The 23,719-nt window shown below is 47.0% G+C and overlaps 1 protein-coding gene and 1 long non-coding RNA gene across 4 annotated transcripts in view; both read right to left on the bottom strand.

Moving 5' to 3' along the window:
* Positions 1–759: 759 nt before the first annotated feature.
* LOC125159781 (uncharacterized) lies at positions 760–11,273 on the bottom strand. 2 transcript variants are annotated; one of them, XR_007149918.1, is made up of 5 exons: positions 11,131–11,273; positions 10,608–10,743; positions 10,370–10,518; positions 8,640–8,751; positions 760–6,539 (listed from the first exon to the last, which is right to left on the bottom strand). It is a non-coding gene; the product is annotated as an uncharacterized LOC125159781 (long non-coding RNA). The 2 variants fall into 2 exon arrangements; XR_007149917.1 differs by having other exon boundaries at positions 10,608–11,248.
* Positions 11,274–11,321: 48 nt separating this feature from the next.
* The window catches only part of LOC125159780 (ankyrin repeat domain-containing protein 26-like), a 36,190-nt gene continuing 23,792 nt past the window's right edge, over positions 11,322–23,719 (bottom strand). Inside the window, exons 9-11 of one of the 2 annotated variants that reach the window (XR_007149914.1) lie at positions 15,360–15,488; positions 14,550–14,765; positions 11,322–12,315 (exon numbers count right to left, since the gene is read on the bottom strand). Coding sequence is in view for 1 of the 2 variants with exons in the window: in XM_047848403.1 (XP_047704359.1) it covers positions 20,588–20,620 (33 nt within the window). In the remaining variant the exon portion in view is untranslated. Of the gene's footprint in view, positions 12,316–14,549; positions 14,766–15,359; positions 15,489–20,442; positions 20,621–23,719 lie in introns of those variants that run through there. The other variant, XM_047848403.1, reaches the window with a different exon arrangement.

Below are 23,719 nucleotides of genomic sequence, written 5' to 3'. Positions count from 1 at the left end.
TCCTGAAAGGGCAAAATGGTGGAGCCCGGGGACAGATTGGTGGCTGTTGGCGGGGAGGGACTGCGGAGGACAGGTGGGCGTGGTTCTGGGGGGGTAGCACCGAGAGCCTGGTGATGGAACAGTTGTGTGATTGATCACGGCGGGCGGGGGACTACCGCAAGCGACCCGGGTGTAAAATTACATGGAGACCCACATGCACGCACACCCATGTGCTCGTCTGGTGAAGTCGGAATAACCTCGGCGGATTTACCTAGGTCAGTTTCCTGGTCTGGATGGTGTCTGCAGTTGCACAACGGGTTATGGCTAGAGAAGGCTGGGGATGGGGGTTCATGGGACCTCCCAGGACGTTGTATTTTACAGCTTCCTGTGAAGCTATGGTTTTTTCAAAGGAAAGAATTAGAACAAAGCAAAGGTGCAGAAACACACCCCCAGAGGCTATATGACTTAATTGGTCCGTCTTAGGGCCCAGGCATCCGTACATCAGTGTTTCTCAGAGGCTCCGTTCCTGCTGTACAGCCAAGAATAGACACACTGACCACTTCCTCATTCAGCAGAGGGAAACTGAGGCCAGAGAGGGGAAGGGGTTTTCCCAGGGCCACAGAGCTGCTGCAGGGTGACTGAAGGGGATGGCATCCAGCTGCAAGCGGCCCAAGGTTTTTCCTGCTGCCCCGGGCTGGGACTGAACCAGGCAGTTTGTTTTCACGTAAACTTTTATTAAAATACAGTGTACAGCTTACTGCATTGTCACAAACAACACACTCATGTAATCAGCACCAAGGCCCCAAAACCAAGATGACCCAGGCCCCCTCTAGAACCCCACTCATGATCAAGCCCCCTGGGGCCCCCCTGGGGCCCTGCCAGTCTTGGCCCATCCCCCAGGGGAGCCCTCCCCTGACTTCTTACAACACACAGAGGAGTTTTTCCTGTTCCTGAACTTTGTGTAAATAGTTGGGTGCTGTTTAGCAGCTGTGCCAGGGGAGACTGGAGCATCCAGTTAATTCTGAAGGAAAAGGAAGTGGCCTCCCCAGGAGCCCCATAAAGGAGGGCTGGGGGTGGGGGATTCAGTGGAAGGACTGTCCCGGGGCGGTCTTCCTTGTCCAGGGTGGCCGGAATGGGCTATTTATGCCCTGAGCTAGAACTGGAGACCAGAAGAGGAGCTGGAGCCCTGCCTGGCTGACTGAGAGCCCTGTGTCCATGAACCTGGTCCAGGGTCCCCCAAAGATCCTGGGGCCCCTGAGCAGGGGGAGGTACAGCAGCACCAGTCCTCATGTAGGACTGGTGGCATTGAAGAAACCACCTCTCAGTTTCCCTGCATATAAAATGAGGATTTTATATATGTGAATAACACAAATATCTACTAATGTAGAATCAATGTTAATGTAACACATTAATATTTCACTTCTATACTGTTGGTGTGAGGCATTAATATATTATATATCGTATGTTATATAACATAAGATATATTGAGTAATACGCAAATCTTTTGAATCCTATCTATACTAATGATAGCTGGCATTTATGGAATGCTGATTCTGTATCTGGCATTGTCTTAAGTGCTTTAAATGTATAAACCAATAGGGTGGCTGGGTGGCTCGGTCAGTTAAGCATCCAGATTCGGCTCAGGTCATGATCTCGCGGTTCATAGGTTCAAGCCCTGCATCGGGCTCTGTGCTGACCACCTCATCTCACATCATCCGTGTGAGGTGGAGCTCTTATTATCACCGGAGGAGGAGGTCGAGGCTTCGAGTTTCTGTCGCCCCCAAGGTTGGACTGGGGTGTGAGCTCAGGTGGTTGGTTCCAAAGCCAGGTATGCTCAGCCAGGCGGTCTCTCGTGTTCTCCGAGCACCCTCAACCTTGGCCTGTCCTGCGCGGGCCCAAACCTTTCCTGTTGACCGCTGGGCTGAGCAGCAGACAGTGGTGAGCGGAACGGGCCTCCATCTGTGACTCCAAAGCTGCATGGACCCAGCAGGCTGCATGGACCCAGCAGGGTGCATGGCAGAGGCTGGTTCTCCTCTTAGAGCCAGTCCTCACTGGGCTGATGGAGGGTCAGTGAGACAGCAGGAAGGGGACCGCCAAGGGGCTCAGGCCACCGAGGGGACCCCAGGGATAGGCAGAGAGGGTGGGGAGTAGTGGAGAGCCCAAGCAGAGGTCACCACCCGCCACAGGGTTTAGGGTTGGGCCACGGCAGGCCAGGTCAGCCCTGCATGGCTATTAGGGCCCCTCAGTCCTGTGGGGGCAGGTGGTGCTCAACAGACAGTCCCCATCTTCACATGCATACATCAGTGACAGTACTATCTGCTTGGAAAATCTCATGCACCCTTCAACATCTTGGACCCGTGTGTCACAATATAGCAGAGTGTCACTGTACCTCCCTCCTGGGCTCCGGCGAAGACTGAATGAGTTGATCGCCATAAAGTGTTAACCGCAACGCCTCCCTCGTAGCACACAGGAACTGCTCAAAATATACTCATGGTCATTGGGGGAGTGGGAGAGAGAAGGAAGGGAGGGAAGGAGGGAGAGGGGAAAGGAGGAAGGACGGGAGACGGTAGTCTGCGTGGGGGGTCAGGGTGGGCAAAGAAGGCTGCACCAAGGAGTTGACATTTGAGCAAAGTTTTGCAGGGTGAATAGGAGTTTGCTGCGGGATAAAGAGGCAGGGGGTGGAGTGGTGTTCCGGGTATAGAGTGCCTCTGAGCTGCACTGGTAGCGTTTGTAAATTCCTTGTGCCTCATGAGGTTTATGCAAGGGTTAGATGAGAAATGCACCTGGCACTAGGGGGCTCTCGTACTGGTATCTCCTCACCTGACTGGAGAGGCCAGTCACTGGGCGACAGGCGTTGAGGGCCGGGTCCCCTTGTCTGGACTAGGGGCTTCCCAAAGGCAGGAATTGCTGGCCTCTGCCAGTGAGGGTCCTGGCGTGGCAGGGAGGTGAGGCCTGCCTCGCCAGCCCCACCCTCTCTCCCACCCAGAAAAGCCATCGCTCACTGGGGCAGGCACAGGACAGCAAACAGTCTGGGACAGTGACGGGGTGGCATCCTGACACCGTCCTTTACGTCCCCTTTTCTCGTTGGGCTCTGGCAAGGCGCTGTTGACACAGGCACAGTGCAAGGCCCTGGGGCGGCTCTGTCTCCAGGGGGGAGGGAAGCTTGTCCTTGGCCTCTTCAGCCAGGGATGGAGAAGGAGGCGGAGCCTGGGGCAGGGCTTGGTTCTGGGGAAGCTAATCTGCTGAATACGGGACCCAGCAAACCAGCGATGCTTCCGTTGGACCGAAAGTGGGGATGTGGAAGGGGCGGGGGGTCAACCTCCAGCAGGGAGAGTTTCCATCAAGGCTGTGGTAAGGACAAGTAGGTAAACCGAGGCCGAAGTTCGGATGACCCGTGGTAAGCACCCAGCATTGGCTCAGAATGGCAAAGCCCAAGCACCAAGCACAGGCCCACGGGAAGCAGGGGACCTGGGCTTCTGAGACATTGGGTGGGGGAGAGGTGTGCAGGGGACCCCAGTGGGGAGAGGTGGTGTCCCATGAGGAAAGGCGGCCTGGCGTGGGAGGAGAGGTGGAGTCCAGGGACAGTGCCTCCACGGCTGTGTCGGCTGTCATAGCAGCCGCTGCCTGGAAAGGCAGGGACAGGGCAGGGGGAGCCAGGCCACCGAGTAGTGACAGGCACACCCTAAGACCCCAAAGGCCTCAGACACTGGCCATGCCACCGTGCGTAGCAAACAGAGGCTCCTGTTTCTTTCTCCACAGTCATTTCACATCCATTACTTCCCCCTGTGAGTGACTTACTGTTACTTACCATCCTTTTGCAAATGTGGAAACTGAGGCACAGAGGGGTGAAGGGACTTGTACCAAATCCATGGTGAGTCAAGGGTGGAACGGGCCCTGACCTCAGGTTGGGCTGTCTCTGGGGCCAGATCCAAAGCTGGACATCAAGTCTCTTTGCCGGGCCTCTGGGCTCTGGGCATGGAGATCGTAGGCCTGGCCTGTGGTCTGCAAGGACTCGGCCGGGAGGCCTCTTTGGGGACAGAACACAGTGGTCCCAGGCCGGACAGACCTGAGTCCCAATCCCAGCCCAGCCTCTCAGAGCTGTTAGACTCTGTGCATGGTGCTAACCCCTCTGAGCCTCAGTTTCCTCACCCACAATGGGGGCTAAGAGGCTGCCTTGCAGGTTGCTGTGGGACCTCAGGCAGGGCCCCCTCCTCTCATCTGACTGCACCCACCTGCCCTTAGTGGAGCCAAAAATGTCCAGGGCACACAAGGCCCTGCCTTTGGGGAGGGACACCCAAAAGGCAGTGAACAAGCACACAGATAAATGGCTTAGCCCTTTTTACCTAGGGCTCTGAAAGAAATAAAACTGAGTGATGAGTGGAGAGCATAAGGGGCTGGGGCCACTATAGACACCAAGGAAAGGCCTCTCTGGCAAGTGAGTGATGGGGACTGAGCATCCTAAGTAAAGGGAACAAGTGCAAAGGCCCTGGGGCAGGAACATGTTGCAGGAACAAGCAAGGAGGCAGGTTGGTTGGAGGTGTGTCCACGGGGGCAAGGAGTGTATTGTGGCCTTGGGCAGTGTTCACAGCAGGACCTGGGGTCAAATCTGGCTCTGCTCGCCGGCTGAGAATCCTGAACAAGCGACTTCTGTAAAAAGGGGTAGGATGAGATGAGGGTGCAGACGCAGGGGCCAGCTTCTGCGTGGCAAGGGTTTGTCAGTGGCGGGGGTGGGGGGGGGCCCATGAGCAGAGCTGCACACTAGCAGGCCAAGGCCCCAGTTGGGTCTCTGACTACAAAGAGCCTCGGCCTGGGAGACTCCCTGGGGGACCTCGGGCCTTGGCTTCCCCAGCGAACAGAGAGCAGCTGGACTTGATGCTGCTAAAGATGCTTTGTAACTGAGCTCTCTGAGCGGGGCTGTGGGAGAGAGACAGAGGGCGACAAAGCACATGGTTTCTTGCATGTGGGCACCAAACCCTTCCCGGGGCTGCTCACCCACCCCAGGACCTGTCCTGGGACCACCCAGTGTGGCCTGAGCCGGCACGGCCCCCGGGAGCATTTGTTGTGTGTCGGGGGTCACCGGTAACCCTGTCTCACTTCTCTCACCCTCAGGAGTTCCCTGGAGACCAGAAGCAGCCTGTCCACTGACCGCTACGGGTACCGTCGCTCCCTCCACTCTGGGCCCACTGTTCCCATCGGCGCCACGGGAGGGCCCCAGGAGGCATCAAGGGAAATTAGTCCCCCCATTGGGCCCTCAAACTCCCCCAGGGACCAGCAGTACTGCTGACGCATCCCCTGAGGACTAGTCCAGCTAGGAATGGTCCCTCAGGGGCTCGGCTAAGGGTTCCTCTGAGAACCAAGGCTGGTGGTCCCTCTGAGGGCCAGCCCTCAGCTGCCCGTTCCCATGACGCCCAGGCTGCAGCCCAGGGGCCAAGCTGACGCTTCCAGTTGGTTTCCCGATCGCGGTTCGTGGAAGCCGGGGTGTCTGAGGACCTCTGCCTTCACATGGCTTTTGGATCTTGTCGTTTCTACGAGATGTCTTCAGAAGGAGGCATTGTCTAACGTTACAAGAAGGGGCCAGAGACTGAGGCACACAGGAAGGTCCCCTGGATCGGAGGTCAGCCGATCTCTGCTCACGGGCTGGGGCCACAAAAGACCAGGAAGGGGCAGCTAGCTGGCCCCAGTGCGGTGCTGGCACGGGGAGCCACGTCCAGTGTAGCGGCGTGAGTCGGGGAGGGGTGGACTGGGCCACGCCGACTGGAAATAGGTGCGTCCCTCTTTGTGGGTGGGAGATGTGCCATTGCCAGGAAAGGGCATATACCCGGGGAGGAGCCACAGGGCTGGATGTGGCCAGACGTGCCCAGCCGGGGAGGGTGAGGCTGAGGGCCCAGCGGAGCTGAGTCGCACCAAGGGGCCCGAACAGCCGAAAGCAGGCCCAGTGGTCGTGAGCCCCCTGCACTGGCGACACGACACGGCCTGGGCCCCCTGTGCAGGGGGCGGGTCTGGTAGTTGCTCCCCTGGGACAAGACAGTCATGGCCACCAGCTCTGAGACCCTAAAGCTGCCTGAGGCTGTGAGAAGGACAGAGGGGTGCTTTCCTGAGCCAGCGTGGGGCTGGCGGCTGCCGGCACACTCCGATAACCCTGTAGGGGGACGCTCCACGGCCACAGCCACACGTGACGCTAACAGGTTTTTTTTCACCCTTAGAGTAGTCTTTAGTTATTTGAAAGACAGCTGGGATTCACCCCCATTTTCCTGGTTCTAGAGTCTTCAGGCCCAAGCTTGTGCAGGTGTCTACATGTGTGTAGAATCATGGCATCCTTTTAGGGCCTCATCTATCAAAACCTTTGGACGAGCTATTCTTCCTGTCAAAAACTTTGGGAAACACGCCTCTTATTTCCCATAGCTGCCATGCAACATCCTAGAAGGATCTCCTCCTCCAACATCAACTTCTGCATCTAAACAGGAGTTCTGTGGTCCTTCTTTACAGCATTATGAAATCTTTCTTGAAGGCCAGGATGGTACTTTCCTTCTAAGGGCTCATCGATCGATTCCAGGATTTTTCTAGAGATCATGACAACAGGACAACTAAATTGCCATCTGTCATTAGACTGAGTTCCCACCAGGGCATCCCAAGACGACCCAAATCGTTTCAAATATTTCAGCCCATCTGGTGTTTTTTCTCAATTAAACCTGCTGAAACCACAGTCTTAGGTTTCTTTTACATCCAAGGCTCCTGCCTATCAACTCGTGCCAAGAAGGTAGTTTGTCTTCATGTGACAAATCGTCTAATTATCCCCAAACCCACTGCTCTGTGATGCCAGCATGTGTGAATTTACTACAACCTATATATATTTGAACTTCTATGTGCTAGTCATGGTATCAGACAGAAGAGGTATTTACAAGGAGCAAAACCAACATTGTCATGCCCTGGTAGAACTCTGTCTACAGAGAGGGGAGAGATTCATAAAATAACCACTCAAATACAGAATTCCGAATTGGGATAGACGCTATGAAATGCAAGAGCACAACAGAACAGGGGGACCCCACAGAGGCCTGAGGTTGCAGGTTGGTGTGGGGGTGGGGCGGATGTACTCTGGATACCCAGCACGGTTCTTCTCAGTCAAGGACATTTGAGGTCAATTTGGAGAATGAACAAGCAAATATCAGCCTGGTATCTCCATCTACCACCTCCATCAGAGCCTAAGTCAACCCCAAAGTCCCTAATCTTCTCACACCGACTCCCCCATTGTAGTAAATAACTCTGGCATCCACTCACTTCCTACCTCTCCCACCCTAATCCCGGCCACCATTATCATTGACCTAAAGTGACTTAGCCACCTCCTCACTGATGTCTCTGCCTCCCTTTTTACCCACATACAGCCCGTTCCTTGTAATTAGACACATATCTGTAAAATAAAACGTATCACTTCATCCATCTGTATAACATCTGACAATATCTCATTTGTCTCAGTGGACAGAACTTTATACAACGTGGCCCCCACTTCATCCTCTGATTTCATACCCTACAACCCAAGGATGTCCTCCCCGCAACCATGTGCACTTCTTCACAGAATAATCTAGCCTTGTTTGGGATCTGGATACATCTCGCCCATCTGGAAAGTGGGGTCTTTTCTCTTCTCCCTCATTTGCACACAGCTTGCTCCTTTCAGACCTTCACATACCAGCTTCTCAGAGCTTTCCATGACCACCTACTCTGAACCACCAGACACCGTCCATAATACCTCTCAGTGTTCATTATCTGGATATATCCCTCATAACCCTTAGAACAGTCTTGTCTGCCGTATCTCTTCCTGCTGTAAAGATGCAAGTTCCTTAAGAACAGACAACTCAGTAGTCTTACCAATGTATACCCAAGATGTGTAATGGGCACTCATTAAGTGCTTTTTTGGACTGAATGAACAAGAACTAAGTATGAAGCACAAGTGAGGATAATGTAATAGCACCATCCCCTTGAAGGGATGCCAGAAGGCTGTGTAGCCTTAGTGGTTCCAAGTAGCCATGGTTTGGATTCCAGTATAAAAATACAAGCTGTTTTTTTAAAAAAATATTTATGAGTTCTTTCCATTTGCTACAGATATCTGTAATTCCTTTCTCTCATCTGCCAAAGCTAGAAAACTAATCTCGTCAACTAGTGTATCTTTGTGCACCAAGCTAAGTTTACTTAGGTTTTTCTGAACAGAGATTGAGGAATCCATGAGTTCTGCGATTCCACACACAGCTGACATCTTTCCAGGTGGTAATTGGTCATTTGTTTCTTCTTTTCAAACCAAATTCTATAGGGCTCAAACTTCTATATAAGGAAAGTGTTCACATACGAAGTCTTGCCATATTTTCTACCCAATGTTCCATCAACATGTTTCAAACTACCATGGCCTCCTCTTAGGCCCACGGGAGAGGCCATATTGGAGCCATTCTAATCATGTGACATTACCCTATATATGAGGCACTCGAATGTATGGATAATAGATCTGTCAAGTTACAATACCACTAAGGAGAAATTTTATAATAGATTATATATATGTTATAGGTTAATAGATGATGTTATATTATTAGAATCTAACATACTATGAGACATATATTTGACTACATAATAAGAACAAAATGAGATTTAAATACATTGAAAGACAGGAGATTTCCTACCTCCTTCTGGTAGTCTACAAAGGTGATTTCCTCACCACCTGATTTCTTAAACGTACTTCTGGGAGTCTCCTCCCAATTAATAGTATCCACTCGATAGGTTCTATTGTTATACCTGTGGAATGGTCACAACACCTAGTATTATTCCCAACATATTTATGGCATGGGATCATGTAAGAAGTGAGAAGCTTTAAGGGGCGCCTGGGTGGCGCAGTCGGTTAAGCGTCCGACTTCAGCCAGGTCACGATCTCGCGGTCCGTGAGTTTGAGCCCCGCGTCGGGCTCTGGGCTGATGGCTTGGAGCCTGGAGCCTGTTTCCGATTCTGTGTCTCCCTCTCTCTCTGCCCCTCCCCTGTTCATGCTCTGTCTCTCTCTGTCCCAAAAATAAATAAACGTTGAAAAAAAAAAAAATTTAAAAAAAAAAAAAAAAAAAAAGAAGTGAGAAGCTTTAAATCCTACAAGAAATTTCAGGATATATCCACTTTAGTAAATTCATATGACATATAATTCACCTATGTAAGGCTACAATCCAATGGTTTCAGTATATTCACAGAGTTGTAAATCCTATACATTTGCCTACCCACCCTATTTCACATGAATTGAATGATACAGTATGTGACCTTTCCTGACAGCCTTCTTCCACTTCGTGTACTACTTTTCAAGGTTTATCTATGCTGTAGCATGATTGGTATTTCATTCCTTTTTGTTGCCAAATGACACACTATTTTATGGATATACATTTTTATTTTTCCATTTGTCAGCTGATGAACATTTGAGTTGTTAACACCTTTGAGCTATTATGAAAAATGAGATTATGGACATTCATGTATCAATTCTGGTAGGCATTGGTGTTCATTTCTCTTGGGTATAAAACTAGGAATAAATTGCTGACTCATATGGTGACACTATATTTAGCATATTGAGAAGGGCCATCCTGTTTTCCAAAGAGACCACACCATTTTTACTTCTACCAGCAGTATTTGACGGGTGGTTCCAACTTTTTCACATCCTTGCTAACACTTAATCTCTGCCTTTTCAAATTTAGCCATCATACTATGAAGGGGTATTTCACTGTGGTTTGACTTTGCATTTCCCTGATGGCCAATAATATTGAGTATCTTTTCATGTGATTATTGGCCATTTGTATATTTTCTTTGGAAGCCTGTCTATTCAGATCCTTTGCCCATTTTTTGAAAGTTGGGTTAAAGAAATAAGTGAAAGTTAGGTTCTCTTTTCATTATTGACTTGTAAACATTTCTTACATATGGAGAAGCAAGTTGTTCCGGAGATATGTGATTTCAAACGTTCTCTCATTCTGTTCCTTTTTTTTTCTTTCTTTTTCTTAACTTTAAATTTTTTGTAACGTTTATTTATTGTTGAGACAGAGAGAGACAGAGCATGAACAGGGGAGGGGCAGAGAGAGAGGAAGACACAGAATCTGAAGCAGGCTCCAGGCTCCTAGCCATCAGCCCAGAGCCCAACGCGGACTGCGACATCGTGACCTGAGTTGAAGTCGGACGCTTAACCGACTGAGCCACCCAGGCGCCCCCCCCCCCCTTTTTTTTTTTACTTCAAAGAAAGAAAGTTTTCAATTTGGTGAAGTCCAATTTATGTTTTCCTTCTGTCATCCCTTCTCTGTTGGCATTTTATTTTATAAGGTTTTCTCTAAGCCAAAGTCAAGAAAATTTACTCCTAGATTTCCTTCTAGGAATTTTATAGAGTTTTAACGCTTACCTTTAGGTCTATTTTTAGTTAATTTGGGGGATAAATTGGAGTTAATTTTGTATCTTCTGTGAGGAATGGCCAGGTGGATATCCAGTGGTCCCAGCAATATTTGAGGAAACGAGTATTCCTTCCCCAAGAAAGCGGTCTTGAAACTCTTGCTGAAAAAAAAATCAATGGACTATAAATGTGAGGGTTAACTCCAGAATTCCCAATTCTATTCCATTGATTTTTAGGTCTATCGTCATACCAGTATCCCACTGTCCTGATTCCGAGAGCTTTGTCGTAAATTTTGAAATTGGGAAGCAAGAATAAAGTCGAGGACTCCTAAGATGATGCTGGCCAAGCAGCTTTACATCCACGCTCTTCAGCTTAAAATGTCTGGTCTAGAAGAAGATTAAAAGTAAAACACTTCCGTCAAGTGGACATTTGCGAATGGATGATAATTAAGCCCTGATTTTTAAAAATAGTTAGACACAAAGCAAGAGAAATGAAATTTGGAAGGAGCATATTCTGTTACATGTGAGAGCAGGTTCAGAGCAGGTGACTGGATCAACATCAGGAATCACAAGAGCAGCAAAATCTACAACTGAATCTTATCTCTCTCTCATGCTGTAGAGCCAGATGAGGAAAGCGTGGATGGATTCTCACCATTCCCATGCTATTTCTGCCTCTGACCTTTATGTTTATTGATTCGAAAACTGTAGGACCATCTCTTATGGGGGGAAAAGGTTCTCAAAGAGATTGGATAGGTTTGTAAAAAGCAGACTCACAGGACACCTGTGTGGCGCAGTTGGTCAAGTGTCCGACTTCAGCTCAGGTCATGATCTCATGGTTCGTGGGTTCGAGCCCCACATCAGACTCTGTGCTGACAGTGCAGAGCCTGGAGCCTGCTTCAGATTCTGTGTCTCCCTCTCTGTCTCTGTCTCTGTCTCTGTCTCTCTCTCTGCCCCTCCCCCACACTCTCTCTGCTTCTCTCAAAAAAAAGAATAAACATTAAAAAAGTTAATGAACACAGATGTAAAAACAATTGATCCAACTAATTCTTTAAAATTTCCATAGCATCTTTCCTTTGGGATTTGTTATCAACATGCATTATTAGATCAAGCAGTTTGCATTCGGAGCAGTTTGTGGTTCACATCAGCACAGAGGGTAATGCTGGTTTCATACTCAAGAATAGAAGCACTATATCCAGGCCAGATTACCAGCCTGCAAACAGAAGACATTAGACGTAAGGGTCAAAGTCCAAGCTCTGAACAAGGAAGCAAGCGTCCCAGGGTTGGAACTTGGGGTCTAAAATTGGTGCTTAGGAGTCAAGCAGTTTCAATTTCTTATTTCCAGTAAGAACTGATCTTTTGAAGGACCTTTCCAATAGAGATTTACCTGATGGGCTAGTTATAACTCTTACACTCTCTTTGTTAAACCATATTGTTACCACCCACAGGCTCACACACCTATAGCCACACACATGCGTATGTATGTATGTATGTGAGAATATATAGGATATAGGTGTATAAAGTATAAACATATACACAATATATATACATACATACATACATACATACATGTAGCTATAATTACTATGATTGAAAGTATTTAAGAGAAATTTATTATCCAAATTTGAGAAGATTTAGACTTCTTATGAGGTTTATATAACTACCGAATACCTCAAGGTTTATGCTTATCATTCCAGGACTGTAAGAGTGAATCTTTTCACTTCGTTTCAAATTTACATGAAATTCTAACTGAATCGTTCATGGCCAGTGGGTACCACTGAAAAGACCATCACTTATAAATCCTACTGCTTCAAATGAGAGTCACTTTCTCAAATGCTTCTATGGTCAGGTCTGTAGAATGTGAGGCTTTCCACTGTGTACTTACGATTGAGGAACTCCGTGGCCTCATTCTCGTTGTAATAGTTGCGACCAACTTGCTTCAAATCCATCATCTTCAAAATTCTAGAAATTGGAAGAATGGATTTCGTGCCAACCGCAGTGAATATTATTAAGATTTACTAACAAACACGGAGATACACTGGGGCGAAGAAATCAATCAGTGACTTTGTTTTACAAACGATTAACGGGAAGTGCCTGATACAACAAGGAAATGACATTGTAAGGTAGATATTAAGGCCCCTTGAACCTCCATTTTTCCCTCCTTTACATAATCTACAACAAAGGGTCATGGGAAGGTCATCAGAAGGTCCTTCATCCCCAGAAATGAACTGAAACCTCTTTTGCAGACTACGTGCCTCTAATTTTCGTTTTCACTATTTGTGCATCACCGTAAGTGTAGACCACCAAACAAATGTAGGGGTGCCTGCGCCAGACTTTGGCTCAGGGCATGATCTTGCACTGAGGGCTCAAGCCCCGCACTGGGCTCTGTGCTGACAGCTCGGAGCCTGGATCCTGCTTCAGATTTTGTGTCTCCCTCTCTCTGCCCCTCCCCTGCTTGTGCTCTTTCTCTCTCTCTTACAAAAATAAAAAAACATTAAGAAAAGAAAACAAATGCACATTTACTCCAGGAGAAAGAGGCATCGCTGTGCACAGTTGACATCTGCCCCTCCCTCGACAGGGAGCAGGCATGGGATGTGGGGGTAGGCAGGAAGAACAATGTCAACAATAAGCCACAGAACTCAAGCATATCTAGGTGAGGTTCCAGTGCCGATGCATCTCGAAGATCGCTTGCCCTCCCAGAACATGAGGAGACCTCGAGAACACAAATTCTAGGACCAAACAGCTATGTACAGTGCCACTGACACACTAACATACAACCAAATCTCAAGCAAATGAAATCTCACAAACACACTTGCTAGAGAGAGTGTTGTAATAACGTAAGCAGTCCAGTGAGGTGGGTTTGAGTCACTGAAGAATTCAGTGATGACCTTCACAATCTTGTTGCCCCACCGGCTGACCAGTTCTGTTTTCTGAGGTAAAGAAACAACAAAAAGGTCTAGTGCTCCTTCCAAGGAGAGGACGCTCATTACTGGACCACAAATCAACAGGTCACTTGGGTGTCTGGCAGGAGCAATCTTAACCCCCAGAGACACAGGCAGGTAGAATATACGATTTAGGAGACCCAAATGAGGGTCCGAGTTGAATATTTACAATGATTTTTTTTTTAACTTAAGCTCCTGTAAATTATGCACTTGCTAACTAAATACAGGAGTTTATTGAAGTGGGGTGTCTGGGTGGCTCAGTCGGTGAAATGTCTGACTTCAGCTCCGATCATGATCTCACATTTTATGGGCTCTAGCCCTATATCGGGCTTTGTGCTGACAGCTCAGAGCCTGGCGCCAGCTTCAGATTCTGTGTCTCCCTCTCTCTCTGCCCCTCCCCTGCTCACACTCTGCCTCTCTCTCTCTCTCTCTCTCTCTCTCTCTCTCTCTCTCTCAAAAATAAACGTTTAAAAAAATAGTTTTTAAAGTTTATTGAAGAGGGTCGGCTGGGTGGCTCAGTCAGTTAAGCCTCTGACTCTTGATTTCAGCTCAGGTTATGATCTCACGGTTCAGGGGTTTGAGCCCCACTTCAGGCTCTGTGCTGTGTCAAACCTGCTTAAGATTCTTTCTCTCTGCCCCTCCCCCAATTGCTCACTCTCAAAAATATTAAATTAAGGAAAAGAAATGGAATATTAAGTCCTTCCAGTTCTGTGTGTGTATGCGTGTGTGTGTGTGTGAAGATTTGGAACAAGAAATAAAAACTTTTTCAATACTTCGTTAGCATTTGAGCCCTATTTGCCATTGGAAAGGTAAAAAATATATATTTTGTTCTTAAATTCATTTTAACCACAAAAATGAGGCATGAGGGAACATCAGTGATAGCCAAACACGGCATGTGGGTTTTGTTACAAATCCTATGGGCAAGAGATCGAGAGGTGTCCATGAACCATTGTATGAAAAAGGTATATTTGCTATAATACAGGGAGAATGTGAGAGAAAGAAAGAACAAAGGTCAAGAAAATGTCCACTAACAGGAGTGCCTGCATGGCTCAGTTGGTTAAGTGCCCAACTCTTGACTTCAGCACAGGTCATGATCTTGTGGTTTGTGGGTTCAAGCCCTGTGGCCCTGCACAATCAGTGCAGAGCCTGCTTGGGATTCTCTCGCCCTTGCTCTCTGCTCCTCCCCTACATGTGCTTTCTCTCTCTCAAAATAAGTCAATAAACTTAAAGAAGATGTCCAATCACATTACTTACCCTGCTTTTGTAGTTTATGAGGCAGTAATAAAGAGTTCCCATCTAATGTGGGACACTCTCCAATTACATGTTTATGCTGGCAGAGCAAATCTGTACGAACTTTTCCATCTTCAACCTCTGGCATATAATCAATGTTGTACTTATACGTGAGGAGTTGAGGGCGAGAGGTCACTCGGAAATGGTTGGTGAATAGCTTCACCACTCTACCTTGCATTCCTGCAAAAACCGAGGCACATGTCAATAATGAAACAAGTTGACCAATCGCTCCCAAAACAATGGAGACACCACAATCTTGAGAGCTTAAGTTAGGTCAAACCAAGACATGAACAAGTAACGTACACTTATACACACCTGATGCCCAGACTATGTACCGGCCTTTTAGAGGAATCCTCACACAAACATACATTTAGAGTTAAAACAGGAGATTAAAATATTAAATTAACAGTAACAAGAGATCAAAAGAAAACCTCTTGTAACACAAAGCTTCCAAAAGGGGAGGGCGAGTGGGGAGCCACTGTTTGTAATAGTGTTTAGCATTCAAAAAAAAAAAAAAGGCTCAGCATAACCAAAGAACTGGGTCATTTGATTTTAGTTGCTATAAAAGGAAAAGAAAACTGGCAAGTACATCCAGGTCCCTAAAATAGGTCTCTATTTCTGCAAAGGTGGAGGTTATTACAACATGAGAGGGTGGGAAGGTACCTCTACTCACAGTGATGGGGTGAAGCTCTAAGATTCTCAAACACAAAGGAACCTCAGAACAAGATCAACACGAACAATTCCCTAACGCTAGGTTGTTAAAGGCCACCACACCTGTTGTGGAGTCTTTCACATGTTCCAAGTACTGTCGGGTATTCACCACCTGGTCTTGAAAAATGGCTCCAAGAACCCTTTTCCCCTTCAGCGACAGTGCCTGCAATCCAGCCCCCCGCTGAAGTTCCTCTGCACAGAAACAAATGCAAAAACCATGAATTTTATAGGATAAAAAACAAATGGAAACGTAAACAAAGGACAATGTTAAGTACAACTTAAGTTGAGGTGGTTGGAGGTAGAAAAGAGGGTTGTCAAAGGATCCAAACAACAGTAGTTCGGTAATGGATCACCAGAGAAGGTGAATGTTACCCAGAAGCCTTTCTCAACAAGACCCCATTCCGTGTCAGCGGCTACCCGAGCACCACATTCATTGCTGCTATGGCGTTTGCCTCCTTTCATCCGGTATTTGTTCAGAGGGCAAGCTTCTTCTAATCAGAAACTTTGTCCTTTCTCTACCTTCTTTATAGGCTAATCACCTGGTACCAGAGTGCCCTCTAGTGGGCATCAGAAAATGCTGACTAAATAAACAGTCCTTTCAAAAAAAATGCATGAGAGGTGTTTGAGTGGCCTCAGTGGATGAAGCTGAGGACTCTTGGTTGCAGCTCAGGTCATTATTTCACAGTTCCTGAATTCGAGCCCTGCATCAGAGCTCTGTGCTGACAGCATGGAGTCTGCTTGGGATTCTCTCTCTGCCCCTCCCCTGCTCTTGCTCTCTCGGTCTCTCTACATCAACAAACTGAAAAAAAAATTATCAAAAGCCAGTTTCATGTTTTTTTTTTAAAACAACTGATCGATTTTTTTTAACAGCAACTGGGAAAGGCTCTCATGTTATTTTTATCACACTGTAATATTCATCTAATTGAACTATTTTACAAGGTGACTATTTGAGCACAGTGCAAGGCAACCTTTCACAGATTGTGAAAGAAACCTCCGTAAATGGGTAATACAGTCCATGCCTTGGGTTGCACAAACTGGTTTTCTTCAAAATGTTACTTCTGGAAGCTATTATCCCTAGCTTATGATGCTCTTAAACAAACACAGTCTGAATTTCCATAATAGAAAATCATTTCATTTTACACATAAGTTTTTAAATGATTTTTATCAAACTCTCAACTAATTCCTGACACACCCAGCAATCAAATTTATCATATTCAAACTTCAGTGAAAGAAAACACCAAGCATCATTCACTAGTACTTGCTACATACGGTGTACTTACATAAAATATTAAAAACCCCTGAGATGTAACATACATGATAAAAATAGGTGTCTTAATATTGTATATTCATGTTTATCATGTCGTCTTAGGGGTCTGGATTTTGTCTCAGTTTATTATAAAAGTATCTACAACAGAGGATACCAAAAGCAGAGGAAACAGGAGCAAAATAGACAAGTGGGAATTCAACCTAAAAACTTTCTGCACAGCAAATGAATCAATCAACAGAATGAAAGGCAACTTACGGAATGGGAGAAAGTATTTGCAAACCATGTATAAGGGGTTAATTAAAAAAATATAAGGAACTCCTGTTACTCAATAGCCAAAAAACCTAATAACCCATTTTTTGTTAATGGGGAAAGGACCTGAATCGGCATCTCTCCAAAGAGACATGTAAATGGCAAACAGACATATGAATGTAGAACCAAGCAAAGTACAGAAAACTGGGTATTACCAGAAGGTGGGATGTGAGGGGGCTTGTTGAATTCATGGGGGACAAAGCAGACCCTCAGGGAGAAGTTGCCGCTGAATCAAAGACCAGAAAGAGGAGACTGAGTTACAAGGTTATACGAGCCACAGGTAGAGGAAAGAGCAAATCTTCTAATGTAGAAACGTGCAAGAAAGAACAAGGTGGCCGATGTGACTGCTGCAAGGTGAGCACGAGGTAGAGAAGCTTAGGTCAGAAAGGTAGTGGGAGAGAGGCCATTTTTTTCAATGTTTATTTCTGAGAGAGAGAGAGAGGGAGGGAGGGAGAGAGAACAAGCAGGGGAGGGGGAGAGGGAGAGGGGGAGGGAGAGGGAGAGGGGGAGGGAGAGGGGGAGAGAGAGAGAGAGAGAGAGAGAGAGAGAGAGAGAGAGAGAAGACAGAGGATCCAAAGCGGGCTCTGCACCGTCACACTTGGGGCTCAAACCTACAAACCGTGAGATCGTGACTTGAGCTGAAGTCAGGGCTTAATGGAATGAGCCACCGGTGCACCCCAGGAGGGAAGCCATCTCAAAGAATGCGCCTCTGACTGGGAAAATGGGAACCTTTACAGGATGTCGGGCAGAGGAACTGCATGGACCGATTTATATGGTTCTGTGTGCTGGGAAACAGGCAGAAGGAAACCCAGGGTGGAAGCAAGACTAGTTTGGAGACCACTTGCCAGGTGCAGCAAGGGATGCTGGTGGCTTGGGCCAGAGGGTAGGAACAGAGGTGGTGACACATTGTCAGATGCCAGATACCTTTTGGAAAATTGGGAGACGACAGTGTTTCCTGGATGCTGGTGTGCAGGAAAAGTTTGGGCTCGCGACAGGAATCTAGGGCGGATGCAAAGACTTTCGCCTGAGCACATGGAAGAATGGAGCTTCTTCAAACGACAAGTCTGGGAGGGAGAATCAGGAGCTCAGAGATGTCTGTGGGGTGTTAGCTGCCTGTTTTGAAGTCACTTTCCAAGAGGGGTCATTGGCTACGGCCAAGCTCTTTAGAAACCTTTCCATCCACTCGGGTGGAAGGGAAGTCTATTCGCAGATGAGAAAACGCATGAGAAGGAAGTAGTAGGAGAAGAAGATAAAGCATCTTTTGCACCAAGGAGACTGAACAGGCTGTGGAGGCTCCAGGCGGGGGAGGTGCGGCGGCTCCCTGCAGCGGGGCGCGTTGAGAGGGCGCCCGACCTTGCCCGCGGCCTCGGGCTCGGGTCCTGGCCCGACCTGACATTGCTGCCCAGAAGGGGACAGACCCTGGAAGGGGGCACAGTTATGTTCGACTTCTCTAGGTAGTTGTCTGGTCACCTTTTACAAACCAGGACTTTGAAGAAGGCTTCAGGTTGCTAACTACACGTGTTTTCCAATCACGCCCCAAACACCGCTAACTGCCAAGTTGTCAGAGGAGGATCCTGTGGTAACAGGGAACCTGGTAAGACATTCTTGGAGATGTGCAGAAAATTATTGACTAGGATTCTTTCCCCCCACACCAAGTCACAGGTCACTGTGGGTTACCCTGCTTGCTTGTAGGAGTCCGGTGTGCATGGAGTTCACACCTACCGCCTATCCCCATGGTGCGCCTGCGCGCGCGCACGCGCGCACACACACACACACACACACACACACACACACACACCCCACACCCACAGGCACATACACCCAGGGCTACCGCCACCCGAACGGGTCACCCACCCGACTCCGCTGACACAACTCACCTTCGTTCCTGCCTCCTGAAGCATTAGTCTGATCTGTGGGGTTTTAGTTGCCTTCTTTCATGCCCTGTAGCCTAGGGTTCCTCTTCCAGCCCCGCAGCGCCTGAGCACTGACGTCCGCGGGGTCAGAGGGGCAAAGCTCCTCTCTGAAAGGGCCAGCCTTTCCCGGGACTGGCCCTGTACCTGTACCTCACCGCCGTCACCGAGGGGCAGTAGGACTAGCCTGGCCTCCTCGCGGGACGCTCCCACAGTCAGCAAGGCTGGCCCCGACCAGCCCCCACCCTCATTTCTAGTTCAACCCTGCTGGCCCAGGCCCTTCAGGCACCGCCTCCATCCAGGCCCACATGAGGCCTACCTAGTAGTGCACCTGGCGCTTTCAAAGGTGCTCTGAGTCTCAGGGGGATGGGCGTGGGTGGTTCTGCCTGCTCTCCTGCCCCGCCCAACCTCCCCCCACCAACCATCCCCCGATTAACCTGCCAGTGACTTCACCCAACGAAGTGCACATGGAGCTCCAGAAACTTTGGCCCTTACCACTTAATATTTTAACCAGTTCCCCACGGCTCCCAATAAAACTACATTGTAACCACCGTGACTATCCTTGGATCCAAATCTAGGCTCCTTCATCATCCTCTCCTTGGCCTAGATCCCTACAAGTGGGTTTGCAGTGATTTGTAAGCTTTTAAGCATTGGTGTAATTAAAAAAAAAATTGTTGTTGTTGTCGAATCAGGCTCTTTTTGTCCATTGCTTCCGAGTTTCTGTCACTCTTTGACTTTGCCACTTAACACTGTTTTTTTTAATTCACTAATTCTTTAGTTTTGTAATTGCATTGTCTTGCATTTAAATCCTTGATGCACACACTGGATACCCATTTCATTGTTTAACTTTTTTAGTTTCATTCCAGGTAGCGTAACAGCATTGCATTAGTTTCCAATGGACACTCATTTTAACTCAGAGAGTTATCTGACACCATTTCTAAAATAATCCTAACCTTGCCCCTGCTTTGAAGTCCCATCGTAATTCTGCAGAAACCTGTGTGTTCCTTTGGCTCTAACTGCAAACTCAGTTCTGCTTTGTCTGGTGTACCAGTAACACGATGTCTTGTTCCTTGATCTTGAAAGTATTCTGAGCACTAGAAAAGCCTAAATTGGCTAAGCACTTGAAAATCCCTGGCTGTTCCTTCAAATGAGTTTTCGAGTCAGTGCATTAAGTTCCAGAATATACTAAACACTATTGCCTGGTGACCTGAGGTTGGATTGAATTTAGACATCGATTTAGTTCTTCCGAGTCGCAGAGTCTTCACTAAGGTTTTCCTGGAAAATCCTTGTGCTCATAAGTGATTCCAAGGAAGATGTTTAGGGGTATCCAATTGCTGTATAGAGAGCACCCTGGAAACTGGCTCAGGTGCCCTCTGGTGGGGGCCATGTCAATTGAGTGTTCTGCTTTCAGATTCTGGTTTCTTTGATGAAGGTAGCCTGAGAGAGGGTGTAGGGAGAAGAAGAGGAGAAAACTCTGGAATACCAAATTTTAATGTTTTTATATGATATATGATCTGATAAACATACAAATGTATTTACTTGTCAAATGGAGGAAATATAGGAAATTCCCTTAGGGCAAACATTTCTATTTTCATATTCCAAGCACCACATCAACTATGATTTTACATATACACACATGTGAATGACACTGTTATTCTCGTGATTATAAAACTGAACATGCTGTTTTCAGTGACAACAAGATATTTCATGGAACAGTTTGAGAAGCAGTAACCTAGGTAGGAGCCAGAATGCCTGGGTGTGAATTCCCACTTCTGCTCATTATGAGCTGTATGACCTTGAGCACACTACCTAAAACTTCCGTGTCTCAGTCTCTGCATCTGTAAAATGAAGGTAATAATAGCACCTACTGGGGCACCTGGGTGGCTCAGTCGCTTCAGTGTCTGGCTTTTGACTTTGGCTCAGGACGTGATCTCAGGGTCACGTGACTGAGCCCCACAGCGAGCTCTGTGTGGACAGCGAGGAGCCTGCTTGGGATTCTCATTCTCTCTTTCTCTCTCTCTCTCTCTCTCTCTCTCTCTCTCTCTCCCCTCCCTCCCACCCTCCCTCCCTCCCTCCCTCCCACTCTGTCTCTACCCTCTTTCTCTCTCTCCCTACCTGCCCTTCCCCACAATTTCCCTCTCTCTCGCTCTCTCTCTGAAAACAAATAACCTTATAAAAGTGATCTCAAAATAAATAATAATAGTATCTACCGCACTGGGATATTGGGAACATAAAATTAGGAAATAATACATGAACAACTTAGAAGGGTACGTGGCACATAGTCAGCTCTAAGTGTATGCATTTAGCCTGATTACTGTTGCTGTATTTGGCGTTCCAATACAATGTGATAGTTTAGGCAGGTGGCATGCCAATACAAGTGGTCCCCTATACAAATTATACTGAAGTTATTCTTCATACCACCGCCAAGTGGCAGCAAACGGGGAGCATGAGGCCCAGAATCTCTCCTCAGTACTTCACACAACTTTTGCCAATGCCACTAGCAAACAGTACTTTTTTTTTTTAACGTTTATTTATTTTTGAGACAGAGAGAGACAGAGCATGAACAGTGGAGGGGCAAAGAGAGAGGGAGACACAGAATCTGAAACAGGCTGCAGGCTCCGAGCGGTCAGCACAGAGCCCGACGCGGGGCTCGAACTCATGGACGGTGAGATCATGACCTGAGCCGAAGTCGGACGCTTAACCGACCAAGCCACCCAGGCGCCCCTAGCAAACAGTACTTTTTTTTCCCCGCTTATACTACTTTTAACTAACTCCCTCTCTATACTACTCAGTGGACAATACTCACAGACTACAGTACAAATAGCACCTCCTAGATTGAGTAATAGATGCTTTACATGACCATCAGAGGCAAGGGAAAGCCACTGACATGGAAATAATCAAGTCTTGCGAAACTAAAGTTCCTCAATCATTTCATATCCATACTGTTTACGTTAGGCTGCTTTAGCAGGTACTCTGATGAAGAGATTAAGGCTTTGTGGTAAAAGCATATCAGAAGAGCTGTCCCCAGAGCTTGGCAGTTGGTAAAATGCTATAAATGTGTAAATCCCAGTTCTGGCTGCATAAGGAAGAAAGACTGCAATTTCTCCTTTTCTACTAACCATTTGCTTAAGTTTTGAAGCCTTGTCCATCTATCACCCTGCTTCTCCCCTTGCAGTGGACTCGAACATTCTTTAATGTATCGTCTCATCCACAGATTCAACTTTTCTTCACTTATTTCCTTCTTTTACACTAAAATCTAACTTTCTTTTTTTTTTTTTTTTTTTAAATTTTTTTTTCAACATTTATTTATTTTTGGGACAGAGAGAGACAGAGCATGAACGGGGGAGGGGCAGAGAGAGAGGGAGACACAGCATCGGAAACAGGCTCCAGGCTCTGAGCCATCAGCCCAGAGCCCGACGCGGGGCTCGAACCCACGGGCCGCGAGATCGTGACCTGGCTGAAGTCGGACGCTCAACCGACTGCGCCACCCAGGCGCCCCTAAAATCTAACTTTCATTCCCATCATTCCACTAAGAAATTTTGAGGGTCATCAAGGACCTTTTTTTTGTTTTAACTTTTTAAAGTCTTTATCCTGCTTCACTTCTTAGCAGCAGCGGGTAACAATGCCCATACCCTCCCTCTGCTCTTCGAACCCCACCTTATTTCTAAAGGACGGCAACCCCTGGCATTGAGTTCTTGCCCCTTGCTATCTGTCTTTTGAATTGCTCTTAAGGCTTCAAAACCAGATTCTCCAACTCACATTTCCGGCTCTGACCCCTTTACCTAGGCCATGTGGACTTTTTGCTCTATCGTCTAGGTGTTCATAGACAACATCCTCAACCACACACTCAAAAATCATTACTTGACATGGATTACCTCTGTAGACAGCTAATCATGTACATTTTATTGGGGCTCTTTTCGGTGTTACTTTGAGTGTGTTTTTCTTATTGAGTCTTAGGAGGCACCCTTACCCTTAGGATGCTGACCAGCATACTTTGTCTCGCTTTTCATTTATAACACAATACTTATCACAAGGGCTGGGTGATCACTGGTTTGCCTTGTTTCCTTTTGAGTAATTTCTTAGTCCATAGAGATCTCAACTTATGGAAGTCTTCTGAAGTTCCTTTCAGACGCATACTTGGCTATATTGTTAGGAAGGTTAAGTTGGCTAGAGCTACCTCTTCTTCCCAATCCAGATTCTTCACCTCAAAACTGTGTGCATCAAATATCTTCACCCAGGTAGCCTCTGGTTTGGGGATTCAGGAGATAAGGACCTTCTAGAGAAGTCAGAGCTATGGACTGAGTTGGCTGGAAGCTATCTTAAGTTTTTGATTCACAGGGAACACCTTAAAGTGGCAGCTAATTTCGTGCCATAACCCTAATTCCTTTCTATAGGGATCTACAGAAAATCCCTCCTTATTCTTTAATAAGCTTCATCAGTTTCAGATATTCTTACAAATTTTAGTCTTTGAGACCTTAAAGATTTCTTTAGGACACAGTAGCAGGACAACGCCTAGCACTCTCATTCACAGAAGACTGATCAACAGAGTGTCATGTTACTTGCGTGAAAGTACCCTAATACAATGTGATTCATTTATAAGAGGTCTAGAAAAGAAAATAATTTTCAGTGTCTCTTCAGCCACAAAAAGGACCAGTCAACAGGATGTTCTAGTTCCCCTGACGGGTATAGCTGTCTAATGAAACTTGCATGTGTATTATTATATAGCTTGTGTGATGGACAGAAACGAGTTGGTCAGTGTATCTACCTCATTGCACCCACTTAGGATTTACAATGTAAATCCTACAAAGGAGGCTGAGAGTGCGATGACATTAACCGTTCTGCTTGGAAAACAGTTGGGGTTTCACTACATATCAATAAATTAGAATCTTGAACGGCACATTAGTCTTTTCTGAGATTGAATTGTGAAACCTCTGGAA

Source organism: Prionailurus viverrinus, unplaced genomic scaffold (assembly GCF_022837055.1).
Source record: "Prionailurus viverrinus isolate Anna unplaced genomic scaffold, UM_Priviv_1.0 scaffold_61, whole genome shotgun sequence".
Taxonomy (NCBI): Eukaryota; Metazoa; Chordata; class Mammalia; order Carnivora; family Felidae; genus Prionailurus; species Prionailurus viverrinus.
This window is presented reverse-complemented; position numbering and strand designations above follow the sequence as displayed.